Below are 19,503 nucleotides of genomic sequence, written 5' to 3'. Positions count from 1 at the left end.
AAAAATCCTAAGTCTAATCTACAGCTCACTCCAGATATTCCTCAGGATCTGAAATCCCAGCACAACCAAACAGTCCCCTGGGGTTGTCTGTCTCAGGTGAAGGCCGCCAGGGGTCTCAAATGCACAGTGTAATCTATGGACACAGCAGCACTTAGCTGCAGAGCCTGTTATGGAAGGAAGCTTCTGGAAGGTCAGCCCAAGGGCTCTTGGGCAGAAGGCAAGCTTTAACGGAAGACAAAATGCTGAGGACACAGCTGATCCTCTTCCTTCCTGCACCCCACCCACCCAAGGGTGCAGCACTTCCCTCCCCAGCATATGCTGGCCACGCCACCCAGAGAGGTAGCACCCAGGAACTAGCACACCAGTGCTCAGGCGTAGGGGAGCTAACGAAAACCAGTCAGCTGTGTGTGTGAGAGACAATGGGCAGCACGGCCAGTGGCTGTAGACACTGCCCTTGGCGTTGGCAGAGCAGCAGGGCCTGCAGCCGCATGAGCTGGGCGGGGTGCTGGGCCCTCAAAGCATGTCTCCAAGCCAGGCGTGGCTCTGCCAGCTTCTACAAGACCAGCTTCCACGCCCTTGACAGACACCACGCCTCTGAAGCCTGCCCATGACGAGTCTATCATCCATTGAGAAAAGGATTTTACAAAGCAACCCCGTCGCCAGCTGTCTTGCTCATTCCTCTACTCATAATTGTATCCGGTGATGCGCCTGTGTGTCTGTCTCCCGTGAGAGCTGGGAGAGAACCAGGAAGGAAGGGCAGCACACTGCTCACCGCTGGCACCTTGGATCCCAGGACGCAGCTCGCTAAAACACCCACTCGATAAACCACACGAAAATCTCAAGACCAGGTATGTGTCGCCCACAGGCACCACAAAGCAGGACCTTCAGCCCTCCCCACACTCCAGCTGCCTGCTGCGGATCTGTGTCACCCCGGCAGAGCACACCGGGAACCATCTGGGGCCTGGCACACAGGGAAATGGCTGAGGATGTGACCACCATCAAATCTGCACCCCAGAGTTCAGGGAGTGCTAGAGGCCTAACCAGGGGTCCAGATGTTTCCAAAGCCAGATTTCCTACAGTCACTACCATCATGTTATGTGTATGACACAGGCTGACATAGGGAGCGTCAGGGACAGTTGCAGCTCACAGGGACAGGCATTCTTTCTTCACATGCTTTCTACCTTTCACACCAGACAAAGGTGACAACATATCAGAAACACCAGCAGGAGCACCCGGGAGACAGCATTCAGCCTCTGACCCACCTGCTAAATTTAAGCTAGATGACGTGTACAAATGACTCACTATGATTTAGGGAGAGTCATTTTTAGGTTTTCCTGGATGCTAGAGTGAATGTCAGGAACCTTCCACTGTGGGTAGGATCTCAGGTTGTCAAAAACTCTCTCCTGGAAAGTAATTTAAAACAAAGCCACCTAACAGCAGGGTTCCCAAAGAGAAAGAGAGAGGAACCAGAAGCAGAAGTCTCAGCGGTAAAATGGTAGGCTCCTTCTGCCCCCAAAGACCCACCTACCACCTACATGTCAGGGTGCTGCTGGAGGCTGGAGGTGATGGCCTAGGGGAGCCCTGGCCCGGGGGTGCTCAGAGTCTAGCTGGGGAAGAAAAAGGAAACCAAATTCATACAAAGAAAAAACTTCAAGCTCTGAATGGCATGAGGCAGAAGCAAAGGTGCAGGGGACCTACTTTAGACCTGGAGGTCCTGGAAGGGACATCAAAGTGGACACCTAGGCTGGGCAGGCCACGAAGCACAGGAGAAAGAAAAGGGCTTGGGGCAGGAGGCAGCAGGTGGGGTGAGGACCAGCCCTGAGAGGCCCCTGGGTACAGCACAAGGACATGGAGCCTTTCTGGCATCACAAGAGGACTCATTTCACCCCGGACACTGTGCTTATTTGGCTCTGACCTTGGCCTTGAATTTAGGAACAAAGGGAAGAAATGAGGTGAATGAAGCAGGAGATGGTTTCTTGCTGGGAAACCCCCAGGGAGGGCACACCCCCATGTGGGGAGACCTGCCAGGAACCTCTGCAGCTCCTCCACCCTGCTGCTCCCCCCAAATGCCCGGCCAACCCATCTGTGTCCGTGTCTCTGCTGCTGGCAGCACCAGATGACCTTTGGCCATGCCGGCTGACCCCTCAATGACTCAGCTTCCTGGTGGTGAACTTGTGAAAGGTCCCAGCAGGAAGGACTCAGAGAGCTATAAACAGGGCTTTCCAGAAGCATCTGCCACATTCTCCCCTGGGTTCCAGGTCAGGGCTGTGGCCTCAATATTCAGCATTTCTGAAATTGCCTGAATGAAAGGTCTGAAGTCTTAAAAGTGTTGGTGGCGGTGGTTTCAAGTAGAATAAACTATCATTTCTAGGCAGGCAACTTGGAATTCAGGGACAAGCAGGGCCCCAAATGGGACACGGGCAGCTGGCTCCTCTCCCCACGTCTTGGTCCCCCCCACAGAATCCACACAGATGTCTCCTTGGCTTCCTCTTCAATGCAGAAGTGCTTCTGTCTGTGAGTCCATACTTCATCCCCCAAGTTCAGACAGCACCCCAAAGGAATAAGGAGTAGAAATTTTACAACAGGAAACTTCCCAGGACACCACTGAGTTTGACTCAATCTTGCCATTTCACAGATGTGGACAATGAAGCTCAGGTAAGCCACCTGCTCTTCCCAGGGCCACTCAGTGGACGGGCCCTGATTATCTCAATCCAATCACAATGTACCCTAAAAAGCAAGGATCTGCGTGTGTATACAGAAAGGCCCACGCAGCCCACCTCCCCTCCTTTCCTTCCCTATCTCCAGGGCCAGGCACAACCCAGCGCCGGCCAGCTCAGGGTGGAAAGAGGCTCCCGATGCTCTCTGGTCCCTTCAACTCTGGCTGCTCCAAGAGATCAAAAATCAGCTTCCAATTTGAAGCAGCTTCTGCTGAAAGCCCAGCTTTCAGGGACTGAGAGAGAATTCCAGAAACTTTCTCATGATTGGATCATCAGAAAACACAAAGATCCTTGAAAGGAAGCTCAAAACAGGAATGCTTACTCAAGGCCAGGCAAAGTGTCATCGTCACCTCTCAGCAGTCAAGAGAGGGAATGAGCTAGCTCCAATGGTGAATGGAACCTGCCGCCCCTACAGCTGTGGCGATGTGTACCCCACAGTGACAAATGGCACCTTCACTTCTCTACCCGTTTCAGACTTTAGATTTGGGTGGAAGAAAAGAAGGAGCGAGGAGTCATTCCAACTTGCAAATGTGTTTTTTATTGTTATCCCATCACAGCTACAATAAAAACTCAGATGTTCCTGATGCTCTGAGAGCCAGCTATAAATCTTCAATTATTTCAGAGAAGTGAGCTGAACACTCCCCCTTCCTGGGTACATGAAGACTCAGGTGTGGCCCGAGAAGTCAAGGTTCAAGAGAAAAAAATTTTGCTGTTGTAATAATACTTTCACCCCCTAAACATCTGGGAGTAAACCTCTGTGGAAGCTCAGAGTTTGCTGCAGCAAATGTTTCTTGGCTGTACCAGAAACAGGCCTGGGCTCCATTCAAAAGGGTGTAGACACACAGTTCATGCAGAAAAGAACATTTTGAGTACAGTCCCATTAAAAGAGAGCTCCCCAGCCTCACCCACACTCTAGGCTTTGACCCTTTCCAGACTCTTCTCCTTCTCCAGGGCATTTTCTTTAGCTGCACGTCCGCCAGGCCCAGTCTTCACTTTCTCCTGCCAAACACTGCCAGCCCCTAGAGAAGGCCCCAGCCTGCCCTCCTTCAGAGCTCCCAGGGAACAGACTGCAGAACAGAGGCGTCCTGTCCTATCCTGGGGACTCCATGAAGACAGACATGCAGAAGTAGTGTCAGGGTCGGCAGGCTGTGCCTGTGTCCCTGGACTGGCCTCTTGGAGGAACTGGACTGGGTCTCTAGAAGCCGTTAGGTGCGGGAGCTTCTGTCTGATAGTGGCCATGTAGAGACAAGGGCAAAGTCCTCACACCCTGGTCTTCACAGAAGCCTCCACACTCTGAGAAGAAGGCTGAAAGCAGATAGAGAGGACAGGAGGATTTGTCCAGCTATACCACTAGCGTCCAAAAATGACGAAGAACCCACATACACTGAGCTCATGGTTCCAGATCAGTCTCTGTCCTTTGAAAGACACAGCTGTCACCTACACTGTCTCTCTCAAGTGTCTTTTCACCCTACAAGGTGTGACCTGGCTGGTAAAGGCCACTCGGGCAAACCCTAAACCACCATGCATCACATGACCGTGTTTAATTTTTAGCCGCTTATCCAAACGCGGCTGTAGCTGACATTTGTCACTCCTGCTACCCATTAAATATGAACCATTATGTGCAGAAGAGCTCGGTGTGACAGCCTGTCCTCCTTCCCTTCTTCGTCTCGGCCCTCCTCAGCTCTCAGTCTCTGAGGGGGCTGGCTTCCTTGCGAGCCACCAGGCAGTCCTGAACGGGGGTTCGCGACAAGGAAGAAAAGAGGGGCTGCCGCTGCAGATCCCTCCTGGAAACCCCAAGCCACGAGAGCTTTCTCAGGTGGCACCCCCAAAGCAGAGTGCCAGGGGTGCAGGCATCCCAAAGATGGTCAGGTGTCTCAGGACCCACTGTGACACTCGCAGAGAAGTCTAGACACAGACACTGAGACATTACTGTACTTGTCAGGCCTTTCTGACCCCTCCCCACAAGCATCAGGATGGTGTGTCACCCTCAGAGGAATGATTCACTGACACATCTGTCCTCCCTGCCGGGGGATCCACGTGGTCATAACCCCCCATCCCCGACTTTGTGATCAGCATGGTCATCTGGTGATGGCCAGGGGAACAAGTTCCATCTCCACAAATGCCTTTCCACTCCTCTGAGGCAGGGGCATTGCCGAGACTCCGCGCGGCAGCACGGGCAAGCCAACAGTTAGACACCACAAGGACAGTGACTAAGGGAAGCAGCTCGGGACCTTCAGCTGGAAACACCCTCCACCCCCCCACGTGCAGGGCTCGGGCAGCATCTCTCGTTTGCAAAGGCTCCGACTCTGTGGAGCTGGTCATCTGGCCACCCAGCAACTTTAATCCAGGCTCCTGACAGTCTGGGGACACCCACAATCCTCACTCCTGGGCTGGGGCAGAGAACAGGGAAGTGGGCACCCCACACCCAGGATGCAGCGGGAGTCAGAGGCTCACCCTCCACCCAGTCAGCCAAGCTCCCACCCTCTACCTTACACTCCCAGCACCCGGCCCCAGGAAGGCAGGGCACCTGCAAAACCTTCAACCTGGTCACGGGGGAAGAGGAGGGCCAGGTGAGTGGGAGGGGGGTGGGGGACACAAAGGCACCTACATCCCCACAGAGAAGCCCGCAAGGGAAACAAACAAGAGCGCAAGCAAGGAAAGAGCCCAGGCACCCACAACACACGCAGACGCTTCAGGGCAGAGGCTCGGTCACCTTTGTGCTCCAGGGACCCTCCCCACAATGACATCCCCAGACTCATCTGCAGAGCCCTCAAAGGGATAGAGATTCTCACAAAAAATGAGTGAACCTGTAGGCTGGGGTTGTGGCTCAGTGAGCGCTCACGTAGCCTGTGTGAGGCCCTGAGTTCAATTCTCAGCACCACATAAACGTAAATAAATAAAGGTATTGTGTCTATTTACAACTGAAAAAAATATTTTAAAAAAAGAGTGAATACGTAAAACAATGATCCCAGAAGCTCTGCCCCAGCCCCAGGGCACACTTCTGCCCTTTGGTCCCTGGCTTCCTCCTCCCCAGCACTCTTGGGTTGAGGAACCTCCTCTCCTGGTCCCCAGCTGAAAAGACCGGGAAGGGACAGAGGAGATGGGAGACCCTGGGTAAGGAGAAGCGCAGAGGCCTCACGGAGCCTCCAGTCCTGTGGGGGGAGGCAGAATCTGGATTTTCCATTCCAATGAGCTAACCTACGCCTTTACCAGCGAGATGACAATACCATGCCCCGAATCGCAGTGGCTTTTGTACTTTTTAAACTATTTTCCCTGCAAACAGTTGGCGATATTCTTCCCCAAGATGCAGTAAGTGCACTTGAAAGGCAGGTGGGGGACAGTGTTCCTCTTCCTGATTTCTGATGAGGATCTGCAGCCCTACGCTGCCGTGTTCTTCCCAGTAGGCCACCTTCATGCTGTCATCTGGATAGGAATCCGCAGACAGCCCCGAGTTCAAATCTCCACATTCAGTGCATCTTCAGCTCCCTGCTGTAATAAGAAGGGACCAAGGAAAAGCAATGTGTCCCCTAGAGAGAAGCCAGAGCCGAAAACATTCTGCAGCAGCAACCATTCGTCATGGTCCCCTTGTCCTCCTTACTGGAGGATGTGACTGAAAAACTCCTAACCACACATCAGAGCCCTGCTGACGCGTTCAGGATGCCATGATTAACTGCTAGAACTCCCTCCCAGAATGCAGCTAGGCCCACCGGCAAGCCCAGCCCTTACCACTCATCCCCAGGCCCAGCTTGAGGTCCGCCGGTCACTTAATCTGCCCGAACCCTGCACCTGCTCGCACCCACAGATGCCCTTCCTCACACCTCCACTCCAGCCACTGTGCTGCAGCAGGCCTGCGACCCGGGTGTGTCACTTTCCTGAAGCTCAGTTTCCTCATCTATGAAATAAGAAATAGCCCAAGCTTTTTCCTGTCTTCCAGGGAGAGCTTAGGGGATCAAATGACAGAGTGCAGATTAAAATGTTCCAAAAATACTGTGCCATGCAATCTCAGCAGCAATAGACAACGCACCCAGGCAGTCCAGTCCGGGAATGACACTTTGGGAAATGACAGCAGGAGCTGATATTAACTAAGCATTTGCATGTTCCTGGAACTGCTGTCAACACTGGCCGCACCATCTCAACGAGTTCTCCCAACAACACTCTGGGTATGAGTACCATTATCCCCATTTTACAGATGAGAGAGAGAAGGCACAAGAAGGTTCCAGCAAGTTGACCCAAACCCCAACCCCAGCAGACTGGCCCTAGAGCCTATGCTGTGAGCCCGAATAGCTCCGTTTGTTAAACACGTTGCCTCTGATACAACCTGTCATTCGTTTAGTGTGTTAAGATTTACAAAAGCCATTTGCGAACATGATCTTACCTAAGTTTCCCAACAGCCCTGTCACAAAAGTAAAGCAGAGTCAATTCATGTAGTTGCACGAGGAGAAAACCAGCCTGAGAAAGGATTGGCCCAAGATTTCCAAGCTGGCTAGTGGCAGGACCAGGACTTAACGACATAGGGCCTGCCCCCTGGTGTGGTGAGAAGCCTCAACTCCAGCACAAGCCTGACAGGCACACAGCCCTTCCATCCCCTGAGCACAGCAGCATCTCAAATGGACCCTCCTGGTCCTGCCAGGGGGCCACAGCCGTCCAGCCCAGCAAGCCACAGGGGCTGGCCTTCCACCAGCAGCAGGCTCCCCAGGCTCCCCAGGCTGCACAGCCAGCCTCCAGTCCCCATCCTCCGGTCCCCGGTTTCAGTCTCTGCTGTCTTTATGGGATGGATCCAGAGGCTCAGAGGATGCAGAGGAAGTCCTCTTAGTGACACAGGCTCAGGCCCTGGGCTCGACCCTCAGGGGCCAGACATTTCCTAAGCCTGTTATGCAACTTGCTTCAACCAGGCCACGGCTGGGGTTTCTCCTTATTTCAACATGTTCTGTTTTCTCTACAGAGAAAAGCATGAATGTGAAACCGCAACACCTCTTAGTGACCAGACAACGACCCTCCTGGCCTGTCTGGGGTTACAAGCAAGGTGAGGGACATCTTCTAAGGCCCCCATGTGAGCCAACCTGAGCTCCCAGAAGGACCAACAACCTCAGGAGGAAGAAGACGGGGTGCACTGGTGAGGATCACTGACTCCTCCGGCAGAAGGAGCCCCACACTCCAAGAGGCACGGTGCCACGGCTCCAGGAGCTGTCTTTCTAGCCCAGATGAAGCCCAGCAGCCCCCCCCTTTCTGCCGTCTCACTTTCCATGGTTTCTTACCTGCAGTCAGACATGGTCTGAAAATGCTAAATGGAAAATGCCAGAAATCATTCATGAATTTTACATAACTTACTACAGCCCATTGTTACGACTGTTCTCTTTACTATGAGTTGCTAACCTCCTGCTGCACCTGAGGTGTACGTTAAGTGCCATCATAAGCGTGATGTACAGGAGAAAGCACAGTGTGTGCAGGGTTCCTTAACGTTTGGGCTTTCAGGCACCTGCAGAGTGTTCTGGAATGTGCTGCCTGAGCATCAGAGGGCACCACTGTGCAGATCCACTCAGGCAGTTCTCTCAATTCTCTCTCCTAGGGGAGCCAGCCCTGCGGCCTGAGCTCAGGGTCTAATTTTAGGGAGCATGCTTGCTTTGGAAATGTGGGCCAGGAACTCTTATTTTTGTAGCTCAGTGACTAGCACAGGGCCTGGCAAAGAGGGGACTAAATAAATGAGGAATGAAATGAGTGGCTGAATCAAGACATGGTTTCATCTCGGGTAGCTGCTGCTTTCCGGGTCCTGCTGGAGAAAAAAAGAAAGACAAATCAAAGAGCAGAGGTGGTCTTTTTTGTGGCCAAGATACATTATAGACTAAAAAGAATTCAAAATAACAAGAAAAAAAGACAAAATAAAAACCAGCCCTTGGTCTGTTTGGTTTGGTTTAGTCTGCTGGTGTCTTGCGTCTCACTAAAACAGCCCCGTCTTCGCTCACTCAGACACCAGTGGAGGATGAACTGCAGAAGGAACTGCAGTGGTGTATACTCCCCGTGCACTTTCTGAGCACCTACTGTTTGCTGGGTACTCCTCCACCTGGAGAGGACATGCTGGTCATGTAAAGCAGTGGAAGATTATCGGGTGGAGAAAGCACCAGCTATGAGCCGCGGAGACCAGAAAGGCAGGCCGCTGCTCCCCACGGAGGATGAGCTGGGTCTCCCAGGCCAAAGAGCTGACCTTAGCTCTAGAGAAGGATCGAAGTCTGATCATCAACACCGTGACCTCACACCTGCACACAGAGCTTTCTACAGTGGCAGTGGTGCACACTGCAAACCTGGGCGGTGTGGTCTAACTAGATGCAGTACACAGACCTGTACAGAAGGCCGGGCTGTCACTCCCATCAATTCAGACGGGGAAACTACTGCCCACCAGGAAGCTGGAGGGCTCTGAGACTACAGTGAGCAGGACCAGCTATGAATGATCCGCAGAATGAACTGCAGTGGTGTATACTCCCCCTGCACCTACTGAGCACCTACTATTCGCTGGGTACCTTTTCTGGCAATGGGTATACAGAGAATAAAAGAGCAAAAGACCTCTGCCCGCTTGATGATTACATTCTAAGGAGGAGAAAGAGTCCATAAGCAATATAAATAATATAAATAAAATACAAACAGCCTAAATAAGCAGACCATAGTGCAGGCTAGAAGGGAATAAATGCTACAGAGAAAAACAAGGCAGAGCAGACAAGGAAAGTGCAGTGGGGGGCGGTGCTTACTTTCAATCTGAGTGATCAAGGAAAGCCCCCAAGGTAAAGGACAAATCTGAGTCCCCCTAACCAAGATGGGGGGCCGGGATTAGGAAACAAATGCAAGAGGTGTTGCAGACACACAGGGACCTTCTGTGCTCTGGGGCAAGGGTAGGGAAAAGCCCCAGGTGATGCCCAGGTGCTGAGGGGGGGCACAGTCCAGGGACAGCCTGAGGGAAAGGTTGAGATGTCCATCTGGCCCTGCTCCCTCTGGAGAAGACTGTGAGGCAGCCCAGGGGACACCTAGCAGAGCCACTGGAGCTTCACTCCCCAGAGAGCACGCACCCCAGATATGGATCTGGGAGTTATCAGGACCCAGGAGGAAACTGAGACGCAGACACTCAGGGAAGACAAGAGACTAGAGGACAGAACTGTGAGGACCCAGGAGGGACAACGGGAACAAAGGAAGGGCCAGACTCACAGAGGGAAACCAGCGAAGGGAGCAGACCCTATCCAAGGTGCCCTGGGGAGGGTCAGCAGTGGTAGGCCAGGAGACTAGTGGTTGGGCTCAGCAAGATCACTAGGGGCTTCCTTGTCCTCGAGGTTTGGAGGGGGAACAGCAGAGACCATGTGCCCATCGTCCTTTCTGGTTATTTTAAGGAGGAAACAAAGGAACACACAAGTTTACTTACAGGAGGAAGAGCTGGGGTGGCCTCTGGACGTGGAGACCAGGTAAGAAGCTGGTGGTTTGCTGGGACAGGCTCAGACCTGTAGAAATACTTTTAAGAAACCAATGGAAGGGAGTGGCTAAGGACATTGGAACTGCATCACCCAAGAGAGGGGTGACAAGAATGACCACCACTGTCCCCACTTATTGACAACTTAGGTGCCAGGCTCTACAGCAAGAGCTTTATAGATTAAATGAAATCTTTTCGTTCTTTCAACAGCCCTATGAGGCAAGTGCTGGTGTTAATGTCCCCACTTTGCAGAGAAGGAGCCTGAGCTTGCAGGGGTTAATCCTGTGTCCCATGGGTAGAGCCACAGCTCCAATTAAGGTGTGTCAGGGTGGTTTGTACACATCACCCTGCCTCTGCTGATTCACCTTAGAGGAAGGAAGGACACCTGTTCCCTTGTGATGGGGGCAGGAGACAAGACAGCTTGGAAGGGCAATGATGGGAAGACGAATTTGCTTAGGGCCCAGGTCTCTCTGGGAAACAGGAAGGGAGACGTCCGCTGAGGCTGAAGACAGTGAGGGCTGGGAAGGCTGAGGAGCAAGACAGCCATAGGGGACAAAAGCAGCTGACCAAGCCATGTGGAAGGACAGACAGCAGAGCTCAGGGCCTCTGGCACACCAACAGAGGAAGAGTATGAGCTGTTCCTAAAGGGCTTGGCTGCCCAACGAACAGATGGGGTATTCAGGGTCAAGGTCAAGGCTAGCTGGCGTTGAAGAAGCAAAGGGCAGAGGAACTGAGGACCCAAGAGCAGCTGCAGCAAAGGACCATGGGGTCCAGACTATGAGGCATCTAAATTGAAGATCCTAGAGCTGGGAAGGTTCTGGGTTAGGACAAGACCACATGGAGGCAAAGGCCATGGTTAGGGACATCATCTGGTGGTGACCAAGAGGGACCCTCAGTCTGCAGTGGAGAAGGAATCTGTTGCAGCAGTCGTCAAAGTCCCAGAGAGTGAGGGGACATAACTATGACCACCCTGTTGACAGGAGGAGGAGGAGAAGGAAGAGCAGATCCCTGGAGAGCAAGCTGGGGAGGCAGGCTGCAGGCACGGGAGGCCTCCTGGAGAGGCTGCAACCCCACGTGCCGGCCTAGGAGTGGTGCAGGCCGAACCCTCCAGCCACCTAGAGAACAGTACCCTCTTTCCCCTTCCACAGGTAGGCCCAGAGAGGTCAAGAGACTTGCCCATGGTAAAACATGGGTGGGAACTAGGGCCCAGTCCCAGGCAGCTGGCACTAGGGTCCATGCTCCTAACCATTAAGAAGAGGAGCCAGTCTCCTTTCAGGATGGGAGGTAGAAGGAACATTCTGTGACTAGGGGAGGATATTCACAAGGGAAAAAGGAAAGGAGCAACAGAGAGTGGGGTCAGCAAGAGAAAGCAAGAACCCCCATTTTGCAGATAAGGAAATTAAAACTCCGAAGAGCTAAGTGACTCCTGCCCAGCCAGGTAAGCCAAACACTGAGATGTGGAACACAGCACGGGAGGAATCTGGCTCAGTGGGAGACCTGGGGTGTGTGCAGTTCAAGGAGGAGGAAGTAACTGGACCCATCCCGCCTATGCAGTCGGAGGATCGCAGGCCAGGTGGGCAGGCTGTGGGCCAAGGAGGCCTCCTGAAGAGGATCGCAAACCCTGCAGCTGGCACTGACACACATTAGAACAAAAACGAAAAAATTCTCCAAGAAGGAACTGAGTGTTATGGGAGCTAGGAAAACAGCCAGAAAGTTCTGGGTTCCAGAGAGACTGCCACGGGCTGCGAGACACACAGGTAAGTTCACTGGAGAGGTCAGAGAGGACAACTGCACCAGAAACCATAAATCAGGACCAGTGGGACTGAAGCCCAGGGATGGGTCACTGCTACAAACGGCAGATGGGACAAAAGCCCTCTTCAATGACATGGCCACAGGTAAAAAGAAAGGACCCAAATGAAAGTTAAAAAAGATTTAGGAAATGCTCCCCTCCTGGTCAGGCACGGTGGCACACATCTGTAATCCCAGCAGCAGGGGAGACTGAGGCAGGAGGATCAATCATGAGTTCGATGTCAAACTCATCAATTTAGCAAGGTCCTCAGCAACTTAGCAAGATCCTGTCTCAAAATAAAAAATAATAATAGCTGGGGATATGGCTCAGTGGTTAAGTGTCCCTAGGTTCAAACCCCAGTACCAAAAAAAAAAAAAGAAATATACCCCTTCCTTCCATGCCACACAGGTCCCCAATCCCTAGGCACATTATCTATGTAGTTAAGCAGCATAGCCCATTAAATCTCTCCACTGAATGCCATTTCCTTTTCAGAAGCTGAGGCTTATGTATCAGTTAAGAGAATAAATTAAATTTAAATTTAAAAAAAATGCTGAGGCCCCCTCCGTTGTTCACTTTAGTCTCGAACACCATCTTCCAACTGTCGTGCCCCACCCAGCCTGACCCACCCACACATCTGGGCAGAAGAAATGGACACCTGGAGGCCAAGTGGCGACTCTGGGATGGGGTGCATATGTTGAAGATGGGCACTGCATGCACCTGGGAAGTCAGGAGAGAAGGGCTAGGTCTGAATTCAAAACTGCCTGTTTTTACTCCATGTCACCCTCCCAATTCACCTTTTAAAAAAAGCACTTTCCAGTGAAGAAGGACAGAAAAGAAAGGAGGAGAGGAATTCAGAGGAGAGAAGACAAGGGAAGGGAAAGGGAGAAATCACTATAATTTTGTTCCAGGAACTAGAGCAATTTGGGATTTCACGCCCTCTTAAAGTTGAATGGTGTCGTCTGGATTGTACTTTGTTTGGAAAGCTCCGAGGTGGGTGGGAGGGGGCTCTGGCAGCTGCTGGCACCCCAGGGATTCCTACCAGTCAGCCTGCTGCACTGCAGAGGCCTCAAGCAGAGAACACACAAGTTGAGGAGGGCCCTGGCACCAGCCTCTCCCAGTGATGCCCCAAGCTTGGCTCAGCAACCCCTGTGGACATCATGAGGTCACCGAGGAGTCCAGTGTCTCTCGGCAGCCACCAGTACCAGAGTGAACGTTGTTAGCTCAGCCGTGCGCCCTCTACACCCTGCCTGGAGGGAGGGTCATCCTAGGAGAGTTAAAGGGCAGGGCCGCCCCAGGAGCTGAGCAGAAGAGCCGCCGAGAAAGGGTCAGGGAAGTCCCCATTTCAAATCTTTCCTGTTTCCTTTTGCCCCTGCTTTCACCAGGCAGACTCCACATGGTCCACAGCGCTGTACCTAATGTGGTTGGAATTTCCTCCTCCACCCACCTGGCATGCTCCCCACAGACTTGAGCACTCCTGACCAGGCCAGGGGTTCTCACTTCCACCCCAAATGCCACCATACCAACTGCCACTTTGGAACACCGGTTAGAACCTGCTGCTCAGTCCCAGCTGGAGAGTGAGTCACGACCACCACTGAGCAAGTGACCCACAGAGACCTTGCACTCCCTGTCTTGGTATCCCTTTGCTGCCCACTATAATCCTGGGGGCAGCCAAAGGGCCCAGCAGCCTGGCCCTTGACAAATGAATGAGTACTCATGTCCTCCACCTGGTGTGGGGACTCAAGGAGGAGAAGACACAGGAAGGGGGAGGAAAACTGCCTCAAGTCTTCTAAATAACCACAATCCAAGGCTGTGGACTGTGGGAGCAACAGAGACACTGGAGCATGAGGCTCACATGCTTCTGACCATAGCCCCCAGCCAGGAGTGCAATTCACACTGCAGCCAGGGACACACACACAGCCCAAATGGAATTTCACCAAGCAGCATTTCTTACTGCATGCCATGCCTGCTCGTATTTGTGCTCTCACCAAACTGTCTTTTTTAAAAACGCTGAGCCCACTACTGAACCACAGTTTCAAAAACATGGGTCATTAAAGTGACAATGGGAGGTGAGAGGGATCTCATGAAAAAGCAACTTTAATATCAAAACCTTAAGCATTAGTGAGGCTGCCTTTCTGCACTCAGGACAAAACAAGCAGCTCAGCAGACTCAGGGTTCAATAGGACGAGGGCTGGGTTCCACGACCCACACTTCCAAGAACAGAAAAATGGAAGAAAGCAGGCCTACTTAACACACTCATTTAACAATGACAAGATTAAAGGGGAAGCCAGGAGCAGTAGTGCACACCTATAATCCCAGCGGCTTGGGAGGCTGAGGCAGGAGGATAGTGAGTTCAAAGCCAGCCTCAGCAATGGCAAGGTGCTAAGCAACTCATGAGACCCTGTCTCTAAATAAAATACAAAATAGGGCTGCGATGTAGCTCAGTGAGTGCCCCTAGGTTCAATCCCTAGTACCAAAAAAAAAAAAAAAAAAAAAATTAAAGGGGAAAAACAAGCCTTTCAAAACTCAAGGAAAATTTTTCTTCCTTCCAAAATACAATTTGCACTGATTCTTTCAGTTTAATAATTTATTTTGAAATTTCAAAACATTAAAGGACAACGGGCACTCTGTATCCAGAGAAAGCAGTCATGAATCAAAGAGGCACAAATGCTGAACTTGTCCACAGCTCCCACTGTACCCATGACAAAGCTAAGGCACAGAACCATACCTAAGGCAAGAAACAGGTCGGAAGCTGGACTGGCAGTCCAACACAGGTCTCCTGACTCGATTACTCATGGTCTTCCATCCTCCAGAATATCTAAGAGAAACGAGCTGTGTCTCCCAAGTGAAGCTTTTCCATCACTGAATCACAGATGTCCCTGCCACCTCGTGCTGGTCTGGTTAGACCCTGGCACTCAGCTGCCCCCCTGCCTAAGATCATGCCACTTTTGCTTGTGCCACTTACCTCTCTGTGCCTTTTGTCTCTGCAAAAAAAACTAATGAATAAAAGAATTCTTTCTACCCTTCCCAAGAAAGTTGCAGGGGAAAACAAGAGACTCTTTACAACCAACCCTACGTGCTCAGGAACGGCAGAGCCCCCAGAGTCACTATTTGGAGTCAAAGTCAGAAAGCCATAATGAGAAGATTTTATCACCTCACTAGCCGGAGACCTTACTTTATGACAAGCCCTATACAGCAAGAGACAGTGACGAGTCTCTGACAGAACAGCACCTACCACACACACCATGCTAAGCCATCCACCGGTGAAACTGCTGGGAAAGCAGCGCCAGGAACACAGGCAAGGTCTGAATCAAAACACTAAGGTCTCCAGGCAGAAGAAGGAGCAGGGAGAACCAAACCCAGACCACATAAGTCAAACAGAGACAGATGCCTCCAGTGTCAAATGGAGCTCAAGCGCATGACTATTTCTAACCCTCAAAATATGCTAAAATGAAGCTCTGAACTGACTCAAGGCAAAAGAGATCACGGGCCAAAAAAGGTGGCAGGATTCCTTTGACAGAGCTTTTGTCTCCAAGACACCAGTGGGTCTGGAGCCTGCTCAGATTACATCTCCTGGCTCCTAATTTTCCCCAGACTCTGCCCAAGGTTCTTGAAACTACAGTTTCAAATACTGGAAGTTTTACTTCATTTGAGGGGTTCTTTCCACACCGGTGCCAGCTGGCATCTATCCTAAATCTTTCCTGGAAAATCTTGGTAAATTTAACAGACAAGGTCTTCCCCCATCCCCTTGGTAACAGTGGCAGGAAAAGTCATCCCTCCAATTCCCCACTGGGACACTGGAGGGACAGAAGGGTTGATGACTCAGACCACTCAGTGCACTGGATGTAGGCCTCTTACTTACTATGAGTGCAGGACCAGCCACTGACTGCCACCTTTGAGAAAACCCTGAGTTAGACCTCTGGTCTTCAAACTTGCTCCTGTAGGGCCAGCATCCACTACAGGGCACAGGTGCTGGTGAGAGCGCTCTACCTTGAAAGATACCTGACCACTTGAGAAGGTCCCAAGTTCCCCAAAGCACACTGGAGCTGCAACCAGGGGACTCGGTGGCTGTGAGTCAGGGAAAGCTAACCAGTTCTTCTCTCTGTGCCTGCATTGCTTCATCTGTTAACTTCCAAAATTGCTTTACACATGAGATGAGCTATGCCTCTAAAAGTGCAATGTGTAAGAGTCAGCACTAGTATTACTCGCCGTACCTCTCTCCTGGCCATTCAGTTACCTGGACAGACAGCTCTCAGGATAACAGGCAAATCCCACCTGTTGAAGTTGCCTTCTTACAAATAAATGCATATAAAACCACCCGGGGAAGTGACCAGGTCAAACTCGGCGCCCATGACACAATCCACAGTACAGGATGTATAGAACAAGTTCTTCCCCCACTCCTCATCTGCCCACCTGCCAGCAAGCAAAAGAAGGCAAATGTCAACTGCAGGTCTCATTGCCTCCCAGTTGCTCAACTGCCAGAACTCTGGGGAAGAGGCACAGGGGGATCACACAGGGCGTCAATGAACCAGTACCCTCCCTCAAAGAGCTGCCACGAACCAACCAAGAGCACCCCTGCCACCCGCTGGTCCCCCAAACCAGCTGGGGCGCAACAGGCACACTCTGGGGCCAGCGGGCGCGCGACCCGACTGGGGCCACGTTTCTTCTGCTACCGTGGTTGTGGTTAAAGCTTCCCATCGTGAGCTCTTAGGATCAGAAACCGCGCACGTGAGGGCAGGCTCAGCCACCGCGCACCGCAGGCGTGGTAAGACAGTGCAGGGCTGCAGCACCCGCCTCCCTGGAGCCCCATCGCCGCCACCACCCAGGCCAGCGGCACTCGCCACTTGTCCTACCCGGCCTCAGCGCCGCCACAGTGGGGCCGGGCACGCGGCGGGAGTGGCGGTGCCTGGCGCCGACTGCGGCTCCCTGGCGGGGTCGTGGGCGCCCCCGGTGCCCGAGTGAGCCGCAGAAGGAGCGGCGGCGCGCTCCCCGGAGCTCGGGCTGCGCGTGCCCACTCCGGGAGAGACCCCAGCCCGGCCCCGGCCCCGGCCGACAGCGTGGTTTCGGGGCGCTGCCCCAGGCTGGTCATGCGCGGGATGCAAACGTGCGCGCGCGCTCCTCCTCTGCTCTCTGGGTCCCTAAAGTTTGCGGGCGCCTCACCTTCACCGAGTCCACCGGGTACATGACCGTATGCTCCAGGATCCCGGCCATCGCTCCGGCTGTCATGTGGGTGGATACGGAGGCGCTGGTCGGCAGGTTCTCATAGTCCTCCGACCCGGCGTCCTTGCAGCAGCCGCCGCCGCCATCTCGGCTGTCCCCATCCATCCTCCGCCCTACAGGCTGGCTGCCCACGCCGCCACTGCGTAACTCCATCCGCCAGCCCCGCGCGCCGCGGGAGGCTGCAGAGGTGGGCAGGAAAGGGGAGGGGGCGGAAAACTTCACTTCTTAAAGTGGGAACCACCTCCCCGGCGCTGAGGCTGCTGACGCCATGGCGGGCTGGGGTGGAGCCATCGGGCCGGAGACACCAATCACTGGAAAAGAAGAGGCCGGCCACGGCCGAGCTATTGGTGCGCCGTGCAGTGGGCACCGCCTCCCTGTGTGACGTCACTGTCCAGTGCAAATTTCCAAGCAACCGGACGGGGGCGAGAGCAGGCGTTGGGGTGTCCCGGGAAGTTGTGCTGCCCAAGGGTCTGCTAGGGGCGGGTAGGGGAGTGGACCCTGAGGAGGCTCAACCAGGCCTCAGGGGAATATGCCCAGAGATGGAGGGAGATCAGCAACAGAGTCGGGGGGGGGGGGGGGGACCCGCCTCCAGAGCCGGTTTTGCAAACTGCGTTACTTAGCAAGCTTTGGCATTCCGAAGGCCAGACGCAGGATGGCGGGGAGTTGCTGGGAATGTCAGTTATGAAGCAGTTATGGTGGTTGGATGGGGAGTGGTATTGGGAGGGGGGTTCTATAATTGAAGACAGGTCTCCATATCAGTGGGTACACCAAGAGGGAACAAGTTTAAAAGTTCAAGGTCCCTTCCTAGTTGACTTTGTGGAAAGAACCCCGTTTATTTGAAATTGTTTCTCTCACTGAATACATACAATGAAGAGCTGTGTATGTTACACCTCTTGTTCTCCTGAATAGGCCCAGTCTACCCTTCTCTGGATTGACTGAGACTTTGGTAACCTTTGGGTTAGGTGTCACCCCCACATTTTCTTTGGATTAAGAAGGGCTTTAGACACCTGATTTCACAGGAGGAGTGCCAACTGGCTGAGAGTAAAATCTTGCAATCTGGGTCTGCCTGTCTGTTTTAAGACTGGTTTCCTCACTTTTAAAAGTCATCTTACACTGTAGATAGGGCAAGGGGAAAAGGGAAGGGAGGGGGCATGGGGGTAGGAAAGACTGTGGAAAATGGTGGTCATCATTATCCTAAGTTCATGTGTGAAGACACAAAGGATATGACTCTACTTTGTGTACAACCAGAGATATGAAATTGTGCTCTATATGTATAATATGAATTGTAATGCATTCTGTTGTCATCTATAACAAATTCAAATCTTAAATTTAAAAAGTCATCTCACTGGCTTCTTCTATAAAGTCTGCTTTATCTTAACTTAATATTGTCTTGCTCCATCTGGGAAAAAAGAAATCCATCTACATGTGCATGAGAACTGCTGGGGTTGATCAGCTTCTGCAGCACCAGGGCCTCCTTGCCTTATCTAGACAAGGCTTCTGGTTAGGAAAGCTGGACATTGAGATATGCAAGGGTGGAGGAAACTCTGAAGATGCTGTTCCTGCCAAGGTCCAGGTCGTGGTGTCATAGGCAGCTCATAGGGATTTGATATACAGTGATGTGTGCATCAATAGAGATCAACAGGCATCGGGATCAAGGGCACAATTTTCCCATTTTTGGTAACTACCCATAGTAGGTCCTATGATGAGGGCTAAGGTAGAATACCTTAGTGATAGGTAAGAACATGTTCACATGTGATGGCTAAAGAAAAATGTCTGTGCTTTTGTCAAAGGTGATTTGTAAGAGGCTTTGATCAGAAATTGTGGACACTCCTTTAAAAATGGCTGCCCTTTAACTAGTATATTTGAATCCCTTGTCTTGCTTCTGGGAATGTGACATCAAAACCCTAATATTTGTAAAGATCTTTATCAAAGCGTTATTTACAGTAGTAAATAATTAGAAGTAAACTATTTAATCAGGGGAGACTGGCTAGGTAAATTATGACATGAGTATTAATGAAATCTTAGGTAGCCATTAAATATCGTGGTTCTGTTTATGATAACATAGGAAATTATTTAATGCTTGAAAAAGCAAAACAAAATTCTATAGCCTTTACATTCACAAAGATGTAAATATGCACAGGAAAAATGAAATGGCTATTGTGGTGGTGACAAAGTATTATAGGCAACTATTTTGATTCTACTTTCAGATTTTAAACAGAACTGGTATTATTTCTAATTTAAAAATTAGAAGAATGAGTCATTCTATTAAAAAATATATCTATACATATATCTCCTAATGAATGAGAAATCCTTCAAACTTTTCAACAGTGATACTG

At 51.8% G+C, this 19,503-nt stretch overlaps 1 protein-coding gene across 1 annotated transcript in view; it reads right to left on the bottom strand.

Moving 5' to 3' along the window:
* Window positions 1-17,448, bottom strand: part of Slc25a37 (solute carrier family 25 member 37) — a 38,753-nt gene extending 21,305 nt beyond the window's left edge. Inside the window, exon 1 of the mRNA XM_046447758.1 lies at window positions 17,108-17,448. Coding sequence (XP_046303714.1) covers window positions 17,108-17,320 — 213 coding nt within the window. The 5' untranslated portion in view covers window positions 17,321-17,448. The remainder of the gene's footprint in view (window positions 1-17,107) is intronic.
* Window positions 17,449-19,503: the final 2,055 nt, after the last annotated feature.

Source organism: Marmota monax, unplaced genomic scaffold (genome assembly GCF_021218885.2).
Source record: "Marmota monax isolate L192 unplaced genomic scaffold, Marmota_monax_Labrador192_F-V1.1 WCK01_AAM20220418_F8-fsc00040, whole genome shotgun sequence".
Classification (NCBI taxonomy): Eukaryota; Metazoa; Chordata; class Mammalia; order Rodentia; family Sciuridae; genus Marmota; species Marmota monax.
Note: the sequence above shows the minus strand (reverse complement) of the source record. Positions and strands in the feature narration are given on the sequence as shown.